General features: G+C 37.0%; 1 protein-coding gene and 1 long non-coding RNA gene across 5 annotated transcripts in view; both read right to left on the minus strand.

Annotated features, from left to right (window-relative positions):
- coro1ca (coronin, actin binding protein, 1Ca) overlaps positions 1–18602 on the minus strand; it is a 52175-nt gene that overhangs the window by 8149 nt on the left and 25424 nt on the right. For all 4 annotated transcript variants that reach the window (XM_082170174.1, XM_082170177.1, XM_082170175.1 and 1 more), the window contains 6 exons: positions 6900–7022; positions 3832–3961; positions 2512–2693; positions 2173–2292; positions 1498–1602; positions 5–150 (listed from right to left, as the gene is read on the minus strand). In XM_082170174.1, coding sequence (XP_082026300.1) covers positions 5–150; positions 1498–1602; positions 2173–2292; positions 2512–2693; positions 3832–3961; positions 6900–7022 — 806 coding nt within the window. The remainder of the gene's footprint in view (positions 1–4; positions 151–1497; positions 1603–2172; positions 2293–2511; positions 2694–3831; positions 3962–6899; positions 7023–18602) is intronic.
- On the minus strand, positions 7166–18568 carry LOC309499269. The gene is made up of 2 exons (XR_014206190.1): positions 8369–18568; positions 7166–8239 (listed from the first exon to the last, which is right to left on the minus strand). It is a non-coding gene; the product is annotated as an uncharacterized lncRNA (long non-coding RNA).

Below are 18602 nucleotides of genomic sequence, written 5' to 3' on the forward strand. Positions count from 1 at the left end.
ATACCTTGCGATCTCACACTTGTTGACGTCCAGCCCTCTCTTGGGCATGTATCCCATACCCCTCTGAGGCTCCTTAGTGGTAAAGGTGCTGAGGTAATGGACAAAGGGAGCTTCATCCGTGATCTCAAAGTAACGGATACTGCTGTCACCCTATTAGAAACAAATCCTCAGTCAGACACTAAAAACTAGGGATGCACCAAAATCAAAATTCTGGGCTGAAACCAAAAATTCTTGATGCACTTAGCTGAAAACCAAAACTGACTTTTAAAAAAAAGAATTATTTATTTTTTGGGGGCGGGGATAATTGTATTAATATTAGGCTTTTTTGAATAATATAAATAATTGTATTGAATCTGAATTTAAAAAATGCAAGCCAATAAAATTAAATAACCACACTTTTATTGAAATTAACACCAAAATTGGACAGAAAATATATTAAAATAACATTACATTAAAGCCACACTAAGTAGAAATTGTGTTTTTGTCAAACAGCGACCCCTAGAGTCGCTGTGGGATACTTGCACTGTGGTAAATTATATTATAACATTTTTACATGATTGCAGCTAAATCACAAGTAAATAGTCTATAGTCTAGGCCTACTGTATAATTTAATTTGTGTTGTTTTTATTGGAATGTAAACATTACAAAATGCCAGATAACATCAATTATGTACGTCGCATTATTTCATAACATTGGCCGTTATGATGTCACTAGACATGATTATTGCAATTTATCATAATAGTTTGCAAATTGTGCTCGTTTACACTATTTACAACCTCTACGTTAGGCTTATTTATGATAATTATGTGAGATATTGAAAGCTGTTCTCATGATAATCGGAATCAACGTGATAAATACACCTCATAACACCTGAGTTCAGCTGGCAAACTAATTCGTGAGGCATAGCTATCTGATTTATCAAAACGATTCCATTTACACCTGGTCACATAAATGTATTTTTGCGAAACGGATTTAAATTCGATCTTCAATTCTCGCGCAATATGCAGATTTAATGGAGTGCACGTCACCGAGATATGAGCTGCATTTTATAGATCATCAGCTAAAATTTCAAAATCAAAGACCGCAATAAGAGAGAGCAGTAACAGCCCTGGTAAGATCATTTCGTTTCTTTACTTTTAATGATGAAGATTGTGTGATAAGCGTCTGCGACTTACTTTCACTTTGATTTGCGATAGTTTGCACGTTGGCTTTATGCAGTTGCTCATCTGCGGTGATGAGCGATACAGACCCTGTCAGGCTATGGCAGACGTGTCATTCAACCTATTGTAAGTCGATGTACCATCACAAGGATCTTGGAAATATATTATGAAGGTTGAAAAGTTACATAGTGTCGCTTTAACTTGTAAAATTATAAATATCTATGTTGTCACTTTTGATCAATTTAATGCATCCTTGCTGAACAAAAGTATTTCTTTTGAAAAATAAAAATAGTACATTCCCCAAACTTTTAAACTGTACTGTATGTGCTGCGTTTACCTTTCCACACAGGTAGACCACATTAGTATCGGGATCATAGAAGGGCAGGAGGACTCCGTTACTGGTGTCCATCTCATGGACAGAGATCGGCTCCTCAATATTGTCCTGAAAGAGAAACAGAGACAATTTATAGTCTATAATTACATTAAAAAGGAACAGTATATGTCACTTGTGTCAGGAACTGCAACTAAAATAAATTTTCTTTGTTCGGAAAGCATAATCGGAATAAGTTAAGGCTGGAATACACTGGAATAGACTTTTGCAGAGATTGCTGCCCTGATTTACAGTCTGGACAAGTTGTAGCCGCAAGTCAGAGCCAGTCTGCAGATTTGAGTTGACAGATGTCACAGAAAATCCTGTAGTGTATGATGATCACAGACTCTGAATTTTTTTAAGCTTCAAAGTTTGATATTTTGAACACACTGTTTTAATGGGTCACACGTCTTCTAGCAAAAAGGCACGCGTTTCTGTGTGAGTTTGTTTAGTTTGTGATGACTTGAAAGTCTGGTGGTGTGTGATCCTCAGTCGCTTAGTGTACGATGCCCAGTTTTTATCAGTAACCATTTACAAAGTCGGCAAGCGTATGATGCCTGTTTAGATGGTAAAAGTTGTGTAGTGTATTCCAGCCAGCCATAGTTAGATTGAAATTTGTCTGCGGTTTCCATGGCAACTTACCGGATCCCAGAGGGCGAGCTGTCTCTCGCTCATGCGGCTAAAACCAGTGGTGAACACTTTTCCGTCAGATAGGAAAATAGCTCTCATGGGCCTGGCACCCTCATGGGCCTTGTCCTTCTCCTGTCAGCGAAACACACCATAATACATCACAACACTGCTCACATTCTTTCAAACCTGAGCAGCCAAATACTTTTTGGATCAAGTAAACGCATGAATATGCAGCTCTTCAACTGAGAAAAACTGCCGCCAGAGAAACCTTTCAGTCCTTTAATTCAAAAACTTTTATACCCACAAACTTTTATCTGCCTATTCACTTCAGAAAAGTGAATAGCCACTTACCGCAATGATCTCCTCCTTGCGCGGGTCGATGACACGGATTTTCTTGTCCTTGCAGGCAGTGCAGATGAGACTGCCATTGCGGTTCCAGCAGGCGCTGAAGATGATGTCAGGGTGCATATCCTCCAGGGTGATCATGGACTCTCCCGTGCCCACATTCCAGATGAAAATCACATTATCACAGCCTGCAGACAAACACGGGAGAAAAATCATGCGATGGGGGAAAGAACCATGTTTGAATGCAGAAGAATCTATTTATTAGAAAGCAGCTGGATTGTTTTTTTCCATTTAAAGGCAGGGTAGGTGATTTGTTTTTGTTATGCTGGTTGAAAGTCTCTTCACATCCTGCAAATCACTAAGTTAAGTGATCTAAATGTTAGGGGTGTTGAAATTAATTGTTTCTACAATGCATTCTGCATCGATGCAGTAGTAGACCATAATCGATTATAGCCGTTATAGCCTACAGATGTTTCTCTGATGTCATTCGTCGCATATGCGCTCGTCTCGCTAGCGTAAAATGACGGGGGCTATTTTCACCATATCTGACTGCTTGTATTCACTGACGAAAATGTAGCCATGTGCAGTAATATTGCAATGCATCGTTATATCGAATCGTTGAAATGATAATCGTAATCGAATTAAATAGTGAGACCAGTGACAATTCACACCCCTGTTAAACTTATTTATATGCATGTATGTATATCATCTGTGGAAGGTGTAGAACCATAAAATGTTCGTCCAATCATTGCATTCGGTCCGAGCTTATAATGCGTAACACAATAACTACTGTAATTTGGAAGAGATGGAAACCTGTGACATTATACTCGGAACAGTTCGTGACTCAAATGTATGCGTTTCAATGACAACACTATCAACGCCAAAATGAATCTGCAGCAGTCAAGTGATACAGGTCAGTGCTCTTTAAGTTGTTCATGTTCATTATCACTGTAATGTTATGTGCTTTGAGACATGAGGTTAACACCATCTCTCATGATGCTTTTGTTTGCTCCCTGCTGTGCGCGTTCATGCGTTTTGAAGGAGGCGTGGCTTTGAAGACGCTTTGAAGGGAGGGTGGGATCTTATGCTTTCAAAGTTAGTTTGCTTTTGCTAGCCTCTCCTAAAATTGCCTACCCGACCTTTAAGTGTTTTGATACTGAACTGTATACAGTACATTAGTGTATACATACAGTACATTAAAAAGATAAACATGAGGGGCATAACTTCCTAAACCACTCTTCTCCCCCATTATTCCCTGTCTCCTCTGTTACAGTTTCTAATCGATAGAGTTTGCTTTTCCTTGCTGGATCAGGTGACGCTTCTCACCTGCGCTGAGGAGGATGTTGCGAGCGGTTGGATGCCAGGTAATGATTCCCACTCTTTTAGAATGACCCTCCAGCACCACCACTGGCTCGGACATGGAGGTCACCAAACCATTCTCTGGGATCTGCCACACCTGAGAATAAAAAAAGAAAGAAAAATATTCTCACAAATGCAAAGATACTTGACAGTGAAGTAAATCAAACCAGTTATCGTTAACTAAAACTATTACAAAAATCGCTTTTGGTTATTGAAATAAAAAATAAAAAAAATCAATAAATAGTAGACGATAAATTGAAATGAAAATTAGAAATACTGCCTTGGCAACTAACTGATATAAAAAAAAAGGTTTAAGTTGAAGTACTAAATTGCTAAAACAAAAATAACTGAACAGAAATATATAAAAAATAAATAGAAACTGAAATTCAAAATATTCATTAACACCAAATAGTATAAAAATAACTCTAAAATAACACCAAATCAAACATAGCTGTTAAAATGAATTCCATTATGATCCAAAATTTGATTAAGCCATTTTGTATAACTTCTACAATTACATTCATTTGTCTGAAGATGGCAGCAGAGGGCAAATAAAGGAGTCCAGCAGAGTTTTATCAATTTAAACAAGGATTAAAAGTATAATGACCTAACTTTATTATGACAGAAATAGTAATATGTGATTTTGATTTTTATCTCCCTCTACATATTGCTTATTCTCAGCATTTATTAAACAGCTATCTTTTTTTTTTTTTTTGATGATTAGAAAAAAAACTGCAACATTTTACAGTTAAATATTTCTGTGTATCGACCTCTTAACTGTGTAATAATAGACTGGATGTATTATTACACTGGATGCAGTATACATTATTCCTTTACATAGACATGAGACACTGCTAAGGAAACAGGTCAATGTCATTATCATCAACATTGTCGTCCCCTAAAAACATAGTCACTAATAAAATACCCATCCAGCATGTCTATACCTAAATATTAGGGCTGGGTAAAAAAATATATGCATATTGATTTCTCGATTTTAATCGATTCTCATTTTGAAGAACCGATATAACTAATTAGAATCACAAGAATTGATCTTTCAGTTTATGCTGTTCTCAATTGAATGAACAAAACGCATGTCCAACAAATCTCAATAAGCTTTGTGCCTCGTTACTTCTGATATGAAAAAGTCTCACCTTTCAGATTCTGTCAGTTTTAGTATGAAATACAAACAATAAATACTGTTTTTGCGCTCTTTAATGTGGGGTGACAGACTGCTGTTGCCGTTCAATAGAAAGAGCAGCGCGAAGCGCACGTGAACCAATCATCTCTTCTGATACTAGTTAAGCACGGAATAAACATGAATGAACATCAAATGGTATGTTAAAAGATACATTACTATTAACAGAAATCCGTATCATGTCTCATGTAATGGCTCAATCAGTGTTTCAACCGCGGAACGACGTCAATAAAAAGCTTGTAAACTGTCACATTTACCTTAGAAAAGCCAGTCAATGTCCAAAAACTCGTTAGTCAGCTAGATAAATAAACTATATTGCATATTCGTTGTATTTTTACTTAACTTATTTTGTTTGAATAAATCCTTCATGTTTTTTTATGGCAGCCACCATTTAAATGTTTAAATATATTTTGTTAAAATGTGTAAAAACTAACTCATGTAATTGAAAATGTATATAAAAACTGAATGTGTAATTTAAATGCAAGTAGCCTACAAACCTTTAATATTATGATGTACCAACTGGGGTTCCCTGTATGGTTTACAACATTGAGAGAGATTTTTTTCCTTAAGGAAATTTGCCATGTACTGATAGGCCACAATCAATCGATATCGAATCGAAAGCTTGTGAATCGAATCATGAAATTCGTGTCAATGCCCAGCCGTAATCAATATATTTCCGATGTTATGGATCTAGGAAGATAGGACAGAGCAAAACAGCAGGAATCATCAACTTCCCGGCCTCAGTATTCCCCAAGAGAGCGGACGAGAGACAGTGTCCAAATAAACGTAACACTTGCACACTCATTACATGTACACGAGCACTGGAGTTGCGTTTTTTTCCTCACACTGGCCAAATAAGGGCTAGTAGAGTGATAAATAGACCCAGAGCCAGCCAGACTGACCTCAGAACTATAAAATGGTAGCTGCTGATTCAATGACTTCAGGCTGGGCTTAAACTAATCTAAAACAGTCCAGAGAAGCAAGCCTTCAGTTATGCTATGATCCGATCTACTGCAGTTCGCATGAGTCATGGGGCAAACTTTGCCAGCCACACATGGACTCAATGGGTGGGGTGAGATGTGATGCTGGCTATTTATGGAAATGTATCTAGAAATGGTCAAATCCACCCATCAATAAACAAGCTTTAAAATGACTGCAGCGGTTTACTTTGAGTTGAATTCTGTAATCAATGCAATGTGATCTGTTAATTGTCAGAATGATACATATCAATGCATTGATTATAGAATTAAATTTAGATTTATCCATACAATACCATTCAAAAGCTTGTGATCAGTTTTTTTTATTTTTCAGAAATTATTTTTTATTTATTTAGTAAAGCCCTATTCGGACGGTACTAGTTTTCCAGGGGGACGTTCGAGAAATTCGTGTTTCACCTACATACTTTACGATTTCAATCCCATACAAATCTCCCATGTCTGTTTTTTTCTCTCATTCAACCTCAGTAAAAATTCCGGGGCAAATTTCCTAGTGTTTTCCGGCAAACTCAGCGGCCCTCTGAGGAATCTAATCTCATCCAAATGCGAATGTCTGTGATTGTCTATATTTTATTATACAAACGCTTCACATCATGTGTGTTTTTACCTACCTGAGCTTGAACTACTGTTTGCGCAACAATTTTCAACATACTTTCATTTAATAATTTTTTTTATATACAAACACACCCTCTCATTACATATGCAAATGTATTACACATTTCTCACCTAGCGTCTGTGTTAGTTAGCATCAAGTCTGACACGATGTTAAAATGCCATCAGTTTTCTAAGGCCGTTTAAATGATGACAGTGGATGTGTGGAAGTGAAGAGAGAAAGGGTGACATACCATCACGGTGCAGTCTTCAGATCCACTAGCGATGACCTGGTCATTGTGAGGGCACCAATCAATGTCCAGAACAGGGCCAGTGTGGCCACATACTGTAGGGTAGGCCTTATCTATACGGCCCGACTGCAGAGAGAAAACAGACACAAAGACAAAAATTAGATTATGAAAGCATTTGGCCCATTGGGTAAATGAAATGAGCTCTGACAGCCAAGCTCTACGTAACACCAAAACAAACACTTGAGGCCTGGTCTGCATTCATGAAATGGGGGGGGGGGTTGAGAAGAAGCCATTCTTCTCCAAATTGTCAAACAATAGCTCATCCGGTCATTCAAGCGAACAGCAGAAACATTTACACACGACAGCTGATATGTAATAAAACAGATTGCGAGGCTTTTGTTCTTGCAGCTCTGTTTCAAAATGCAGATAGAAATACGTGTGCAACAGGCCATTGACCCTTGGAGTGAAAGGTCACACGGAGGTTTGGGTAGTGTGAGAAAGCTAAAATGAGATGATTTTACCCAGTCAAAAAAAACATCTATGATAGTGAAAATTATAAACCACAACAGTTAAATATTGAGTAAAAAATAAATACTAATTATATTTTGCTGAAAATATACATTTAAACAATATTGGGAATAGAAACAATGACTATTGCACATTTTTTTGGTAAATAATAGGCCTAATTATTTTAAATCACTCATTTCAAATGGTCTGTTTAAATGAATCATTTCAGAGATTTGAGAGTCAAAATAATAAATTATAATTTTTTTAATGTGGGTAAATAATGCTGCTTATTACTATCTATTAGTGCATTTAAAGAAACAACAAGCCTTACTTTTGTTTTGTACTTATAATTTTCCAAAACATATTAAAATGTTATATTTAAAGATATGTACAGGTCTGCAAAAGTCCAATTCGATTGTTTGTATATGAAAAACAGTATTATTCTTCATTCTAAGCACCTTATGTAATATCATTATACAATGCACAGGCCTGAAGACTAGAGAGAAAATTCAACAGAAGATTTCCCTCCTCTCCCTTGTACACAGCAAACAAAGAAGCCAAATAAAGGCACGGCTGCGGTCCCATGCCCAGTCAGCTGACTTCCTGATGTCATCAGTGCCCTCTGCTCAAAGGTCATGACCTTTGATCTCTCGCGAGAGCACAATCTCTACACAGGGCTGTGTGATCAGGTGTCATCTGATCACATTGTTCAGTGTAGAGAGATGTCCACACCCGCTCTTTTGTTCATGCTGGTGCTTTGCCTATGGTGCGATGACATCACAGCAGAGAGCCCAGCCCGATAGACCACAACAGCTTGGACTATTTTCAAGCCCAGCCTGTACAAAAAAAAAAAAAAAAAAAGAGACACTACCCACCTGTGCAGAAAACCACTCGGTGTACACATTCCTTCTCAAGTCTGGGCATGGTTAGAACACGGCCTTACGTAAGAGAAAGAGAAACCATACCTTTTCGTAGCTATTTGTGAGCTAACCGCCCCTCGTGTTTCTTGTGCGTGTGGATGGTTTCAAATGAGAGCAGTGGAAAAAAATGTCAAGACGACAAAACCAGTTCACAAGAAATGTTCAAAGGTAACTGGAAAGAAAAGGAGAAACTGAGAAAATAATCCAAGACTCACACAGAACACAAAGAAATGCCGCCCTATTATCAGAAATACAGATTACCAATCAGTCCATGAACAGCTAAACAATGATACACACACACTGATACGGCTGCTTGCCAAAAAAAACTAAATTCCTAATTCAAAGTCCAGCTGTGGGCAGCGGTCTGTCAACCATCACATGCACCATAAGATAACAAGCTACGAATCACTTACTGATATTGTCTGTGTAAAGTTATGACGAATCTGTAAAGCTGGTAAAGACAATACATGCAAAAAGCGATATGACGCCACTACCCGTATAGCTCTGTTGACAAGAAACTTTACCTAAAGAAAACAAACATCACCTAACCAGAAGATAATACACCTAGCAAACTATTAATACATTTAAAAAAATGTACAGCTCCGATACGGTTTAACTTGTATTGAACCCAGAACATTACTTAAAGGGTTAGTTCACCCCAAACAATTTTTATTTCTGTCATTAATAACTCATGTCGTTCCAAACCTGTAAGACCTTCGTTCATCTTCGGAACACAAATTAAGATCTTTTTGATGAAATCCGAGAGCTTTTTCAAATATCAATGAATAAATCAGTAACACTTTATTTCGATAGTCCACTTTATTTGGATAGTCCAACGGTCATTAGAGGATTAGTAGACTGTCTGCTTAATATCGGCTAACGCTTTCTTTTGTTGGTCCTCCAGACAGACATTCAACTAACTAGAAGTAACTTTGCAGCTACATGTCAACTAACTGTCATTAGAGGATTAGTAGACGGTCTGCTTAATATCTGCTAACTCTTTAATTTTGTTGGTCCCCCAACAGACATTCTACTGACAATAAGTAACTTGGCAACTACAAGTCAACTTATTCTACTAACCCGAACCCTAATACCTAACCATAACCTAACAGTCTACTGACAGTCTACTACAGCCTACTAATACTCTAATGAGAGTTAGTTGACTTGTAGTTGAAAAGTTACTTATCGTAGAATTTCTAAAGTGGATGATCAAAATAAAGTGGAACCAATAAAGTAATGTTACTTTACTCGTTACATCAAAAAAGTAATCCGATTACATAATGCACTTTACCTGTAATGCATAACACCAACACTTTTGGTTATCCTATGATCATTTGCACTTGTTTAGTCGTAGACATGAGGAAGGAGGCGATGGCGGAAAAAAGGGGGAAGTTGATAAAAGGGCACAAGTTCTCTCAAGAGAACCTTCCAGTGAAAACCCGTAACTCAAAGCCTCTAACCGATGAGGATCAGGATGATGCACTAGCATTAGCCGCTATATTTATTTACTGACATTATTGCCAGTTGGATTTTATGGATCACTGACATTTGAGAAGAAGGTTAGCAGCAATCATCTGCCTATGGATTGGTTTGCTTTATCAGTTAACACACTCAGAGACAGTATATAAAGCTTGCCTATATGTGTGCTTATGCAAGCTTGTGATCATCACAAGACATTTTTTAGGGGATGAGCAAATTTTGAAAGCAAAAGTCAAAGAAAGAAGCTTAAAGAAACAAAAATGCAGATATCAACTGATTACCAGGATTTCAAATGATCCATCATGTCATGATCACTGATAGCATATTACTGAATATTACTTCAGCACCAAAATTAGCATATTAGAATGATTTCTGAAGGATCATGTGACACCTGTAATGCCTGTTGAAAAATCAGCTGTCATCACATTAATAAAAAAAAAAATATATATAGAATAGCTACTTTAAATTGTAATAAATAATATTTCACAATATTACTGTGAATTATCATTAAATTAAGCATGCAATGTGGTAAATAAAACTTACAGGGAAGCTCTGCTAAACTTACATCATGAATATTTATGTAACTTAATTATAGCTTACTAAAACCAGAGCTGTCCAAAACCATCATTGCAGTGCAGCGAGTCTAACCTGTTGCATAGCAACAGCACTACTGCAGATCCCTCACCTCAACTAACACGGGTTTCAACCCATTCAATCAATAAACCATATTTAAATAAGGATTCCTCGCCTCAACAAAACCACGCCAGAGAGCAAGAGAGAGATGCCAGTGAAGAGAGACATGAAAACCATGGAAAAAAGGAAATGAGCGCGACAGAAAGACTGGACACACTGTGGAAGAGGCCAGCAGAAAGTATTACAGAGCCACAGATGCTTCCTGCAGTAGCTGAAGCATGTCTGTCTTATCTAGTCAGCATGGAAATTTCCATTTCCTCTGCGAGTTCACGAGGACCCAGAGGCAGCAGACTACAGCCGACCTGACTGAAGCACCCCAGCTGCTGTCCAACCACAATTCATGATCCACGTAAACAGCTAATCAGGGCAGAGGGGGCGGTGCCAAGGGTGTGTCAGAATGAGAGCAGGTGTACACTACGCAGTTGGCTAATGCATATGACCTGAAAGAGGAGGAGGGGGGAAGAATAGGGTAAAGATATGAGGAAGAAAGATCACTAGATAAGAGAGATCCTGAGGTTTGACACTCAAATATTTTTAAAAAACACAAATACATTTATTATTCCAAATACAAAAATGTAATTAAATAAAATTATATATTTATAATTATTATAGTTATGATATTGCATTTATCATATTATTTAATTATTCAGATAATTAAATTCATGCAAGAAATGACGGTGAGTTATGTACTGTAGTGACATCCCATCTGGATTTAATTTATGGATAAATGACAAAATTGACAAAAAATGTCAAATTCTGTAAATCCTTTAAAATAACTTCTGGATGATTAACTTAAAAAAAATTACAAAGTCAAATGAAATGTTATACATTTATAATAATAATAATAGTATATAAATATTATAAATAATAACAATTAAAAAAAACATAATAAATGGCCACAATGGACTTTACACACTAACCAAAAAATTCCCTTCACACTGCCCGCTTTTCTTCTATGTGTCTATCAAAGACTCTATTGGGCGCAAGCACTGTGCTTCAGCCAATGGAGAGGAAAGAGGAAATGGGTCTGGAAGGTTGACAGGCGGGGAGCTGAGGATGACCATATAAGGTAAAATCTGCAGTCAGTAGCTGCCAGAGCTCAGTCAGTGCAGCAGGAACAGTAGGGGGCTCCTGGAATACAGACTGGGAATCAGAATGACACATCAATGGCCACACACACAATTTAAGTTACATCTGTCCATGTGGCTGCACAGAATATATGGAGGTGGACTTTGAAGTATAGCCACTGAACTCTCACTTCCCTTGTGTGTGCCCCCTTTTTCCTGTTTCTCTCTTTCCTCATCTTTGGTGCTCTCATTCTCCTGCTTTTCCTCTTTTCTGGGAAGTGACGCATGCGCATGGGCCCAGTTCAGAGGCAGGAATCCCAGCAAATGTGTCCAACATATGGCTGGATCAATACGAAACATTTTGGCTTCAACATGATACAAAATCAATACCTTAAGTAACAAATAAACAGCATCGGGTGACTGATGATATAAAACTATTGCAGTATAGATTCAATATTACCCTCTTGGTGAGTATACTAGTAAACATATTCGTTAAGTGAACGTAAACAGTCGAGAAATAAAACACGTGTACAGAATCAGTGTATTGGACCCGTGAATTATATCTTAAAGTGACAGCAGGAATATTATTCCTGCAGCTGTTTTTAATATTAGTGTTAATCAAACAACAGACTTACTTATTAAAGTTACAAAGTTATTCAGTCAAGACAATTGAGTGATTTTTATAAGGATTCATCTATACTTGTGCAGTGAATACTATGCAGTGTTATTTCACATTTGATTACTTTAGTTAGATACAGATTAGATAGATTATGTACAGAAAGTGAATACTGTTAGATCTACCTGAAACCCTGAAAAGCTATGTTCATTTCAGTTGCATCTTTGTTCTGTTGTTTATTTGTGCTACTGCTTCTAGTTTGATCATTTGTTCTCATTTTATTACAGACTGTTTAATTGATTTTAATAGTGCTTGAAATGTATATTTTATATTTATGTAGTTTTTTTATATTTGCAATGTTCTTGCATTCCATGTAAAATTCTGGCGAGTAAAATAAAATTAAAAACGTACTGGCCAATGGCGACTCAAGCTTCAGTGTCCATAGAGGGTTGCCATTGGTCATTTTATTAAATTAAAAAAACTCCACAAACGCTGAACTCGAAACATTTCTACAAGCAGAAATGACAGAAGACTCAAATGACCAGGTATTAAGTTTCAAAGTGAAAACTAGTCACTAAATACACCCTATAAAAGTCTGCTTCCTTGTCACTTCAGGATTTGAGCTCTAAAGGGAAATTGTTGCTAATATCATGAAGGCTGGCGGCATAAGGGTAAACGGCAGTTTCCTGCAGGATGGTTCATATTTCGTGCTATAAACTATTAGAGGTGGTCAGAGAGAAGGGATGAATGGAAAGTAGGAATGCAAGGCCTGCAGAAGGCCACAGCCATCCGTTTCCTAGCACTTCCTTCATATGTTAATGAGAGTATACAGCTGAGTGAAGGGGGAGGGTGCTGAGAGAGAGACAGACAGCATGTGAGTAGTTAGACACCTGATGGTCTCTTGAAGGGGAAGACAATAAGAGTCTGAGTCATGCTGCTCTGCCTCCCACACAAAGAATCTAGCCACAACCCAGCTGAAACTCCCCTAGACTCAAAAGACATTACTACAGAACATCACTTCTCCTTACGGCAAAACGTACTCGAACACACACAAATGCCTTCACTTAGGAGCAGGGCATCTAGTCATGACATGCCACGTTCAGGTAAATATAGAAGGCAGCTCAGCCTCAAGGAGTAAATCAAAAAGGAGTATCTGAGCACAGAGCAGGCAAGCAATGTCTAAGATTAAACGAACACTTAAAAATGTACTTATTAAAATTAACAAAGTTACAATATATTAGTAAACAAATACAAAAATCCACAATTAAAAATTATAAATAAATAAATACATTTTCTTTTTGGTTAGAAAATAACAAATGGCCAGTATTAAAATTAATCATTTTTATTACTTTAAGTGAATTAAGGTATCACAACATCATAATGTAAAGTATGAAAATTTTATTTACTAAAGGTTATGAAATGATTAGTGTTTTAAAGGTTACATTTAAATGAGTGTCAGATGACGGCAAAGATAATCTAAATGTTAAGAGGAGAGACATGACCAATATCGAGCGTTACCAATATAAAAAAACAAATCTAATATTGAGGAGGACGACAGGAATACGGTTTAATGTTCCCTGATGAAAGCAGGCCAACTCAATAAGTCAGCCCACCCTCATTTTGTCACGGGACCTGCTGATATACAAGTCTATCACTACCCTTATCGTCACTCACCCTTCCTGTCTTCCCAAACCTGTATTACTTGAAAACACTGAGACATTTCTCAAAATATCTTCTTTTATGTTCCTCAGAAGGAGGAAGAAAGTCATTCAGGTTTGTAAAGACATGAGGCGGAGTAAATGATCAATTTAGATAAGCATACTGAAACTCCATCAGCCTTGCCACTTACACATCAAGAGCTTCGAACACTCAACCAAACAGCTACCATTGCTCCTTACTGGGAAACAGAAGAATAGTTCTGAGGATTTTAGGGAATCAAGTGAGGATGAAGAGTTCCCATACAGATTTTTTTGGGAAACAAAGAGCTGTGCAGGACCTGGCATACACACAAGAACAATAGCTCCCCCAGAGCCAGCTGTCTGATTGCAAGGGGCTGCTGGGAAAGGGGTGTCCCGGGAAGACGGACCATAGACAGATGCAGTGCTGAATCCCAGTGGATACTTAGGGAGGGGTGCAAAGCAGAAGGACAGCAGGCAGAACACAACACAGATACAAAAAAATGCACACAAACTGAAGTGAGAAATTTTTTTGGAGGCTAAATGTATATTTAAAACAAAAAACGTACAAAAAGTACGTTATTACAAGCCGCACTCACTCACAAAACCCACTGATGCCACATACTGCAAGTTTGGCAGTCTGAACTTGTCTAAAAATACTTTGCTGACAATATCTAAGCAAAACTATGTAAACATTTAGACTATAAAAGCACTGACATTCAGATTCCTTCACAAAAACCTTAAAGTTTCAGCAAAAATGTTTGATCCCAGCTCATTTGAGTCCTATGTCAAAGAAACAGACAGATGGATCAAGCAATCTGCTCAGAGAAAACACACAACAGTGAGAATATATATATTTTTCCACAGATTAATACATTTCCCACACACTTGCATTGTGAGTCTGACTCTGAACATTATGGTCGGAATGACAAAGGATTTATACTGGTGTAATCCATCACTTTTTAAGCTGACCTGAAACCTGGGCTTTATAAAGGCTCCAGGAAAGCAGCCTGCAGGAACCGACAGTGAAACTAATGATGTAAATAACACAAGATAATTATAAGAGTTGGTTGTAACTGAGCTCGTCTGGCCAGGCAGCCGAGCGCTTGAGTGTGACATCATTTACGAGCGGGCGCGAGTGTTCGTGTGTGACGCTGATGACAGACGAGAGCCCGAAGAGGTTTGGATGTCACAGTCGTGTCTGAGCGCTCTCTAATTACAGAACGCTGTTCCGCTTGTCAACACCACTGCTCTGGGATGTCGTGTTAATCTTGCCAGTATTACCACAGTAATCTGAGATGTGGCAAATTACACCATCAGTTATACAAATACAACACTTTCTACAGATGGCTATCTACAAAATACAAAACTAATAATGAAGTCTGAAAGGATTCAACCAAAAATGATTTTTTTAAATTTTTTATTACACATCTGCCTTATGTGGAACATAAAAATATTGTTTTTTTGAAATGGCAGTCAATGGTAAAAAACAAAAAACTGTTTGGTTACAAAGTTTTTAAAATATCTTCTTCTGTGAAATATTTCTGTGAAAAATTCCATTATAGAAGCAAGATTTTCTTTGTGTACAGAAAAATTAACTAAATGATTGTAGAGAAAACAACTTATCATATTACAATAAAAACAATAACAATAATAATAATCATTATTGTTAATATTATTATTCATATCATTATATTTTGCTTATTGTTTTCACAATCTAAATGGCCATCAAATGTATCTTTGTTTTGGTCTGTCTAAAAATGCAGCTTTACATTTCTCACTTGAAAATGAATGGCTATGTTGAGTAAAAATCAAAACAATATATAAAATAAGTTACATTAACTGTACTATTGTTGGGTATCGTTCTTTGGAGACCCACCACCTGGTGCCATTATCAGTAGACCCGATAAAAAGGTTGAACCATTTGTTTGTCTTTCTCTACATAGAACTGAAAACCAGTACAAAAAGAAAGAAATGGGGAAATGAAGGCCACTCCTTCAAACTATCTGGAAAAATCTGAGTCAACCACACACTTCAACATGCACAAACATGCAGACGCACTACTAAACCCACAAATGCTAAACCACTAAACCAAGAACATAACAGACTAGGTGACAAGCTTCATCTCAAGCAAAATCTCTGGCTTTGTAACACAAGCAGACCTTGTTAGAAGGTTAGAGAGGATAGTGCATTAAGTTCAGAGGTAACAAAATCCCTACAGGCCCAAGATTTTCATCACACATATCAAATGACAGACGGCTGCAGATTCAGCTCACAAATTCGACTTTTCTCATCACATTTGAACTCAGAAAGCCATTAGAAAAGAAGATATCTTACCATCATTGGGTAGCAAATACCTTTGAGGGCAACGGTAAAATCTTAGTTGCAATTATCAATACTGTTGCAGCAATGTTGGCACTTTTTGTGTTATTGATGAAAATGACAACAAAAGAAACGATAAAAGTGTGCCATTTAGGTTTTTTATCATTAGCACAGTAAAGTGGGGGAACAGCTTTATGTGGTCTAGATAATTTGTGATTTTAAACATCTAAAGTGTTGTTGCAAGTACGTAAAACAAGTACGTTTCAGAATAACATGGGCAGAACATGCTCACCAACAGCTTAAAGTATGGAATCTCATAACTAACTGGTTAACCATTAACCGACAGTAAGAATTTTTTACCGAATAATCGGTTAAAGGTGGGGTATGTGATTCTCTTTTTTGTCCATTTTTTCTAAATCACTTGAAATCCTATTCCTAACCCACTTACAGCTACTGAGTTAGAAACACTGAAATGAAAATTAAGCAATTTAATCATCTGTGGAACGGGCAGGACTCGAAAAACTCCAGCCAATCATTTCCAAGACCACCTAGAATCATTGGACAGTAAGTTCGTCAATCAAACGGTCGTACCATACCCCCCCTCCCCACATCCCCCTCGTGCATGATTGCGCGTCCATGTTCTTCGAATGGGTGGAGTCAGGGCCAGCGTTGGAGGAAAGAAGGTAGGACCATTTGAGTTGTGTATTTGGCGGCCGGCCATTTTGCAAATCCCATACCCTACCTTTAAACGATTTTTTTTCGTAACTAAAGACGTCAAGCCAAAATTAATTCATTTAAAGCGAAACTGAAACAGAAACAAGCGTTGGGCTCACATAGACAGCCTCTGTAGAGGTAAAGACAACAACTTTAGTTTCCACTAAATCACGGCATCATCAAGCTACGCCTTTGTTTTGAATAAGCGACCTCTAGCGGCGAAAATTACATATTGTGCCTTTAATCTGTTAATTATTTAAATTAAACATTTATTTCATATTATATATATATATATATATATATATATATATATATATAATTTAATTCTAATTTAACAATCTTGTCGGTTAAGGGTTAATGATCGGTTAACAAGGTTGGTTGTCGTTTAGGGAAAACCCTCGAAATTATCATCCCCATCTCAAAGACATCCAGCAGAGTATCCTCCACTCCTAACAGCTCTGACTGAAACAGAACAAGGCAGATGTCTAATGAATCATACTTTTCATAATCGTATCCGTTTGTAGAGACGCAAGGTTGTAATTAAGTGTGTGTACATTCAAACATGGACAAAGACCATGAGCGTGACACAGCTGTAGTTCAAGCAGGCTTAAGTGGAGGGAGCAACTCCACACTCTCACCTTAGATCAAATTTTCAGACCGCAAAACCATTTTGTCACTTGGCTCTTTCTCCATAGTTAGGACATAATCTCCTCAGCTTCTTATAGGTCTAAGACTTCTCTGATGATTCAATGTTCTTCTCAAACTTTAAAGAAATAGTTCACCTGAAATATTTACTTGTCTTCATGTAGTTTCAAATCTGGATGCTGCTTTTAATCCCTTAATACAAATAAAGAAGAAATTGATGAATCTTCTCACAAATTTTTTCCATAAAACAACAATTCAAAGTGAGTATAAAAGAACCATAAAAGTGTATCGTTCTGTGAGAAACAGAACGATAAACAGAATTTTAGTTATTATTATTCGCTGGTAACCTCTTTCAAGTGAAAACCAAATCAGTCAGATTTGTGAACAAATCAGTATGAATTTTAGACTGAATCAAATGGTTCACTGAAAATTACAGACTCACAAGATGTGTTCACAATCCGATACTCAAGTTTTTGCCTTTTTTGTGTCCTTTTTGGAGCTTGACAAGCTTCTTGATCATTATGAACTATCATTATATGGAAGAGAGAAGTCTAAAGTGTAAAGTAAAGCACAGTGACAAAACATATCAGCATTCAGGTTTGGAATGGCATGAGTAAATAGTAAATATTTTGAATACAACAAGTTAAACTATCCCTTTAAAAAGCTTCAGATGTAGAAGTCAAAATCTAATATCTCCATACAGAATCTGAACTCCATACAGATCAAAGCAACACATTAAAATGTACAGATTTGGTCATTAAATATTCAAACTAAACTAAACATCCTTCCTGGGATACTTCCAATAACCAACTTTTCCTATAAACCATTCAAGGCTTACACAAAATATGTCACGTACATTTTGTGTCCTCACAAAATGCAAACTAAAAACATCACAGCCAAACAGAAAATATTTGATGATTATAATACAGCTATGTAGAGTGAGATATCACAGCAGTGGTGTGGAAATTGAAAATGTACACTACAGTTCAAAAGTTGTGGGTCAGTAAGATTTTTGAAAGAAATGGATATAGAATCAAGAATTCCATTTAAGCACAGTGTAGTTTTAC

This window comes from Leuciscus leuciscus (genome assembly GCF_965113295.1).
Source record: "Leuciscus leuciscus genome assembly, chromosome: 5".
Taxonomy (NCBI): Eukaryota; Metazoa; Chordata; class Actinopteri; order Cypriniformes; family Leuciscidae; genus Leuciscus; species Leuciscus leuciscus.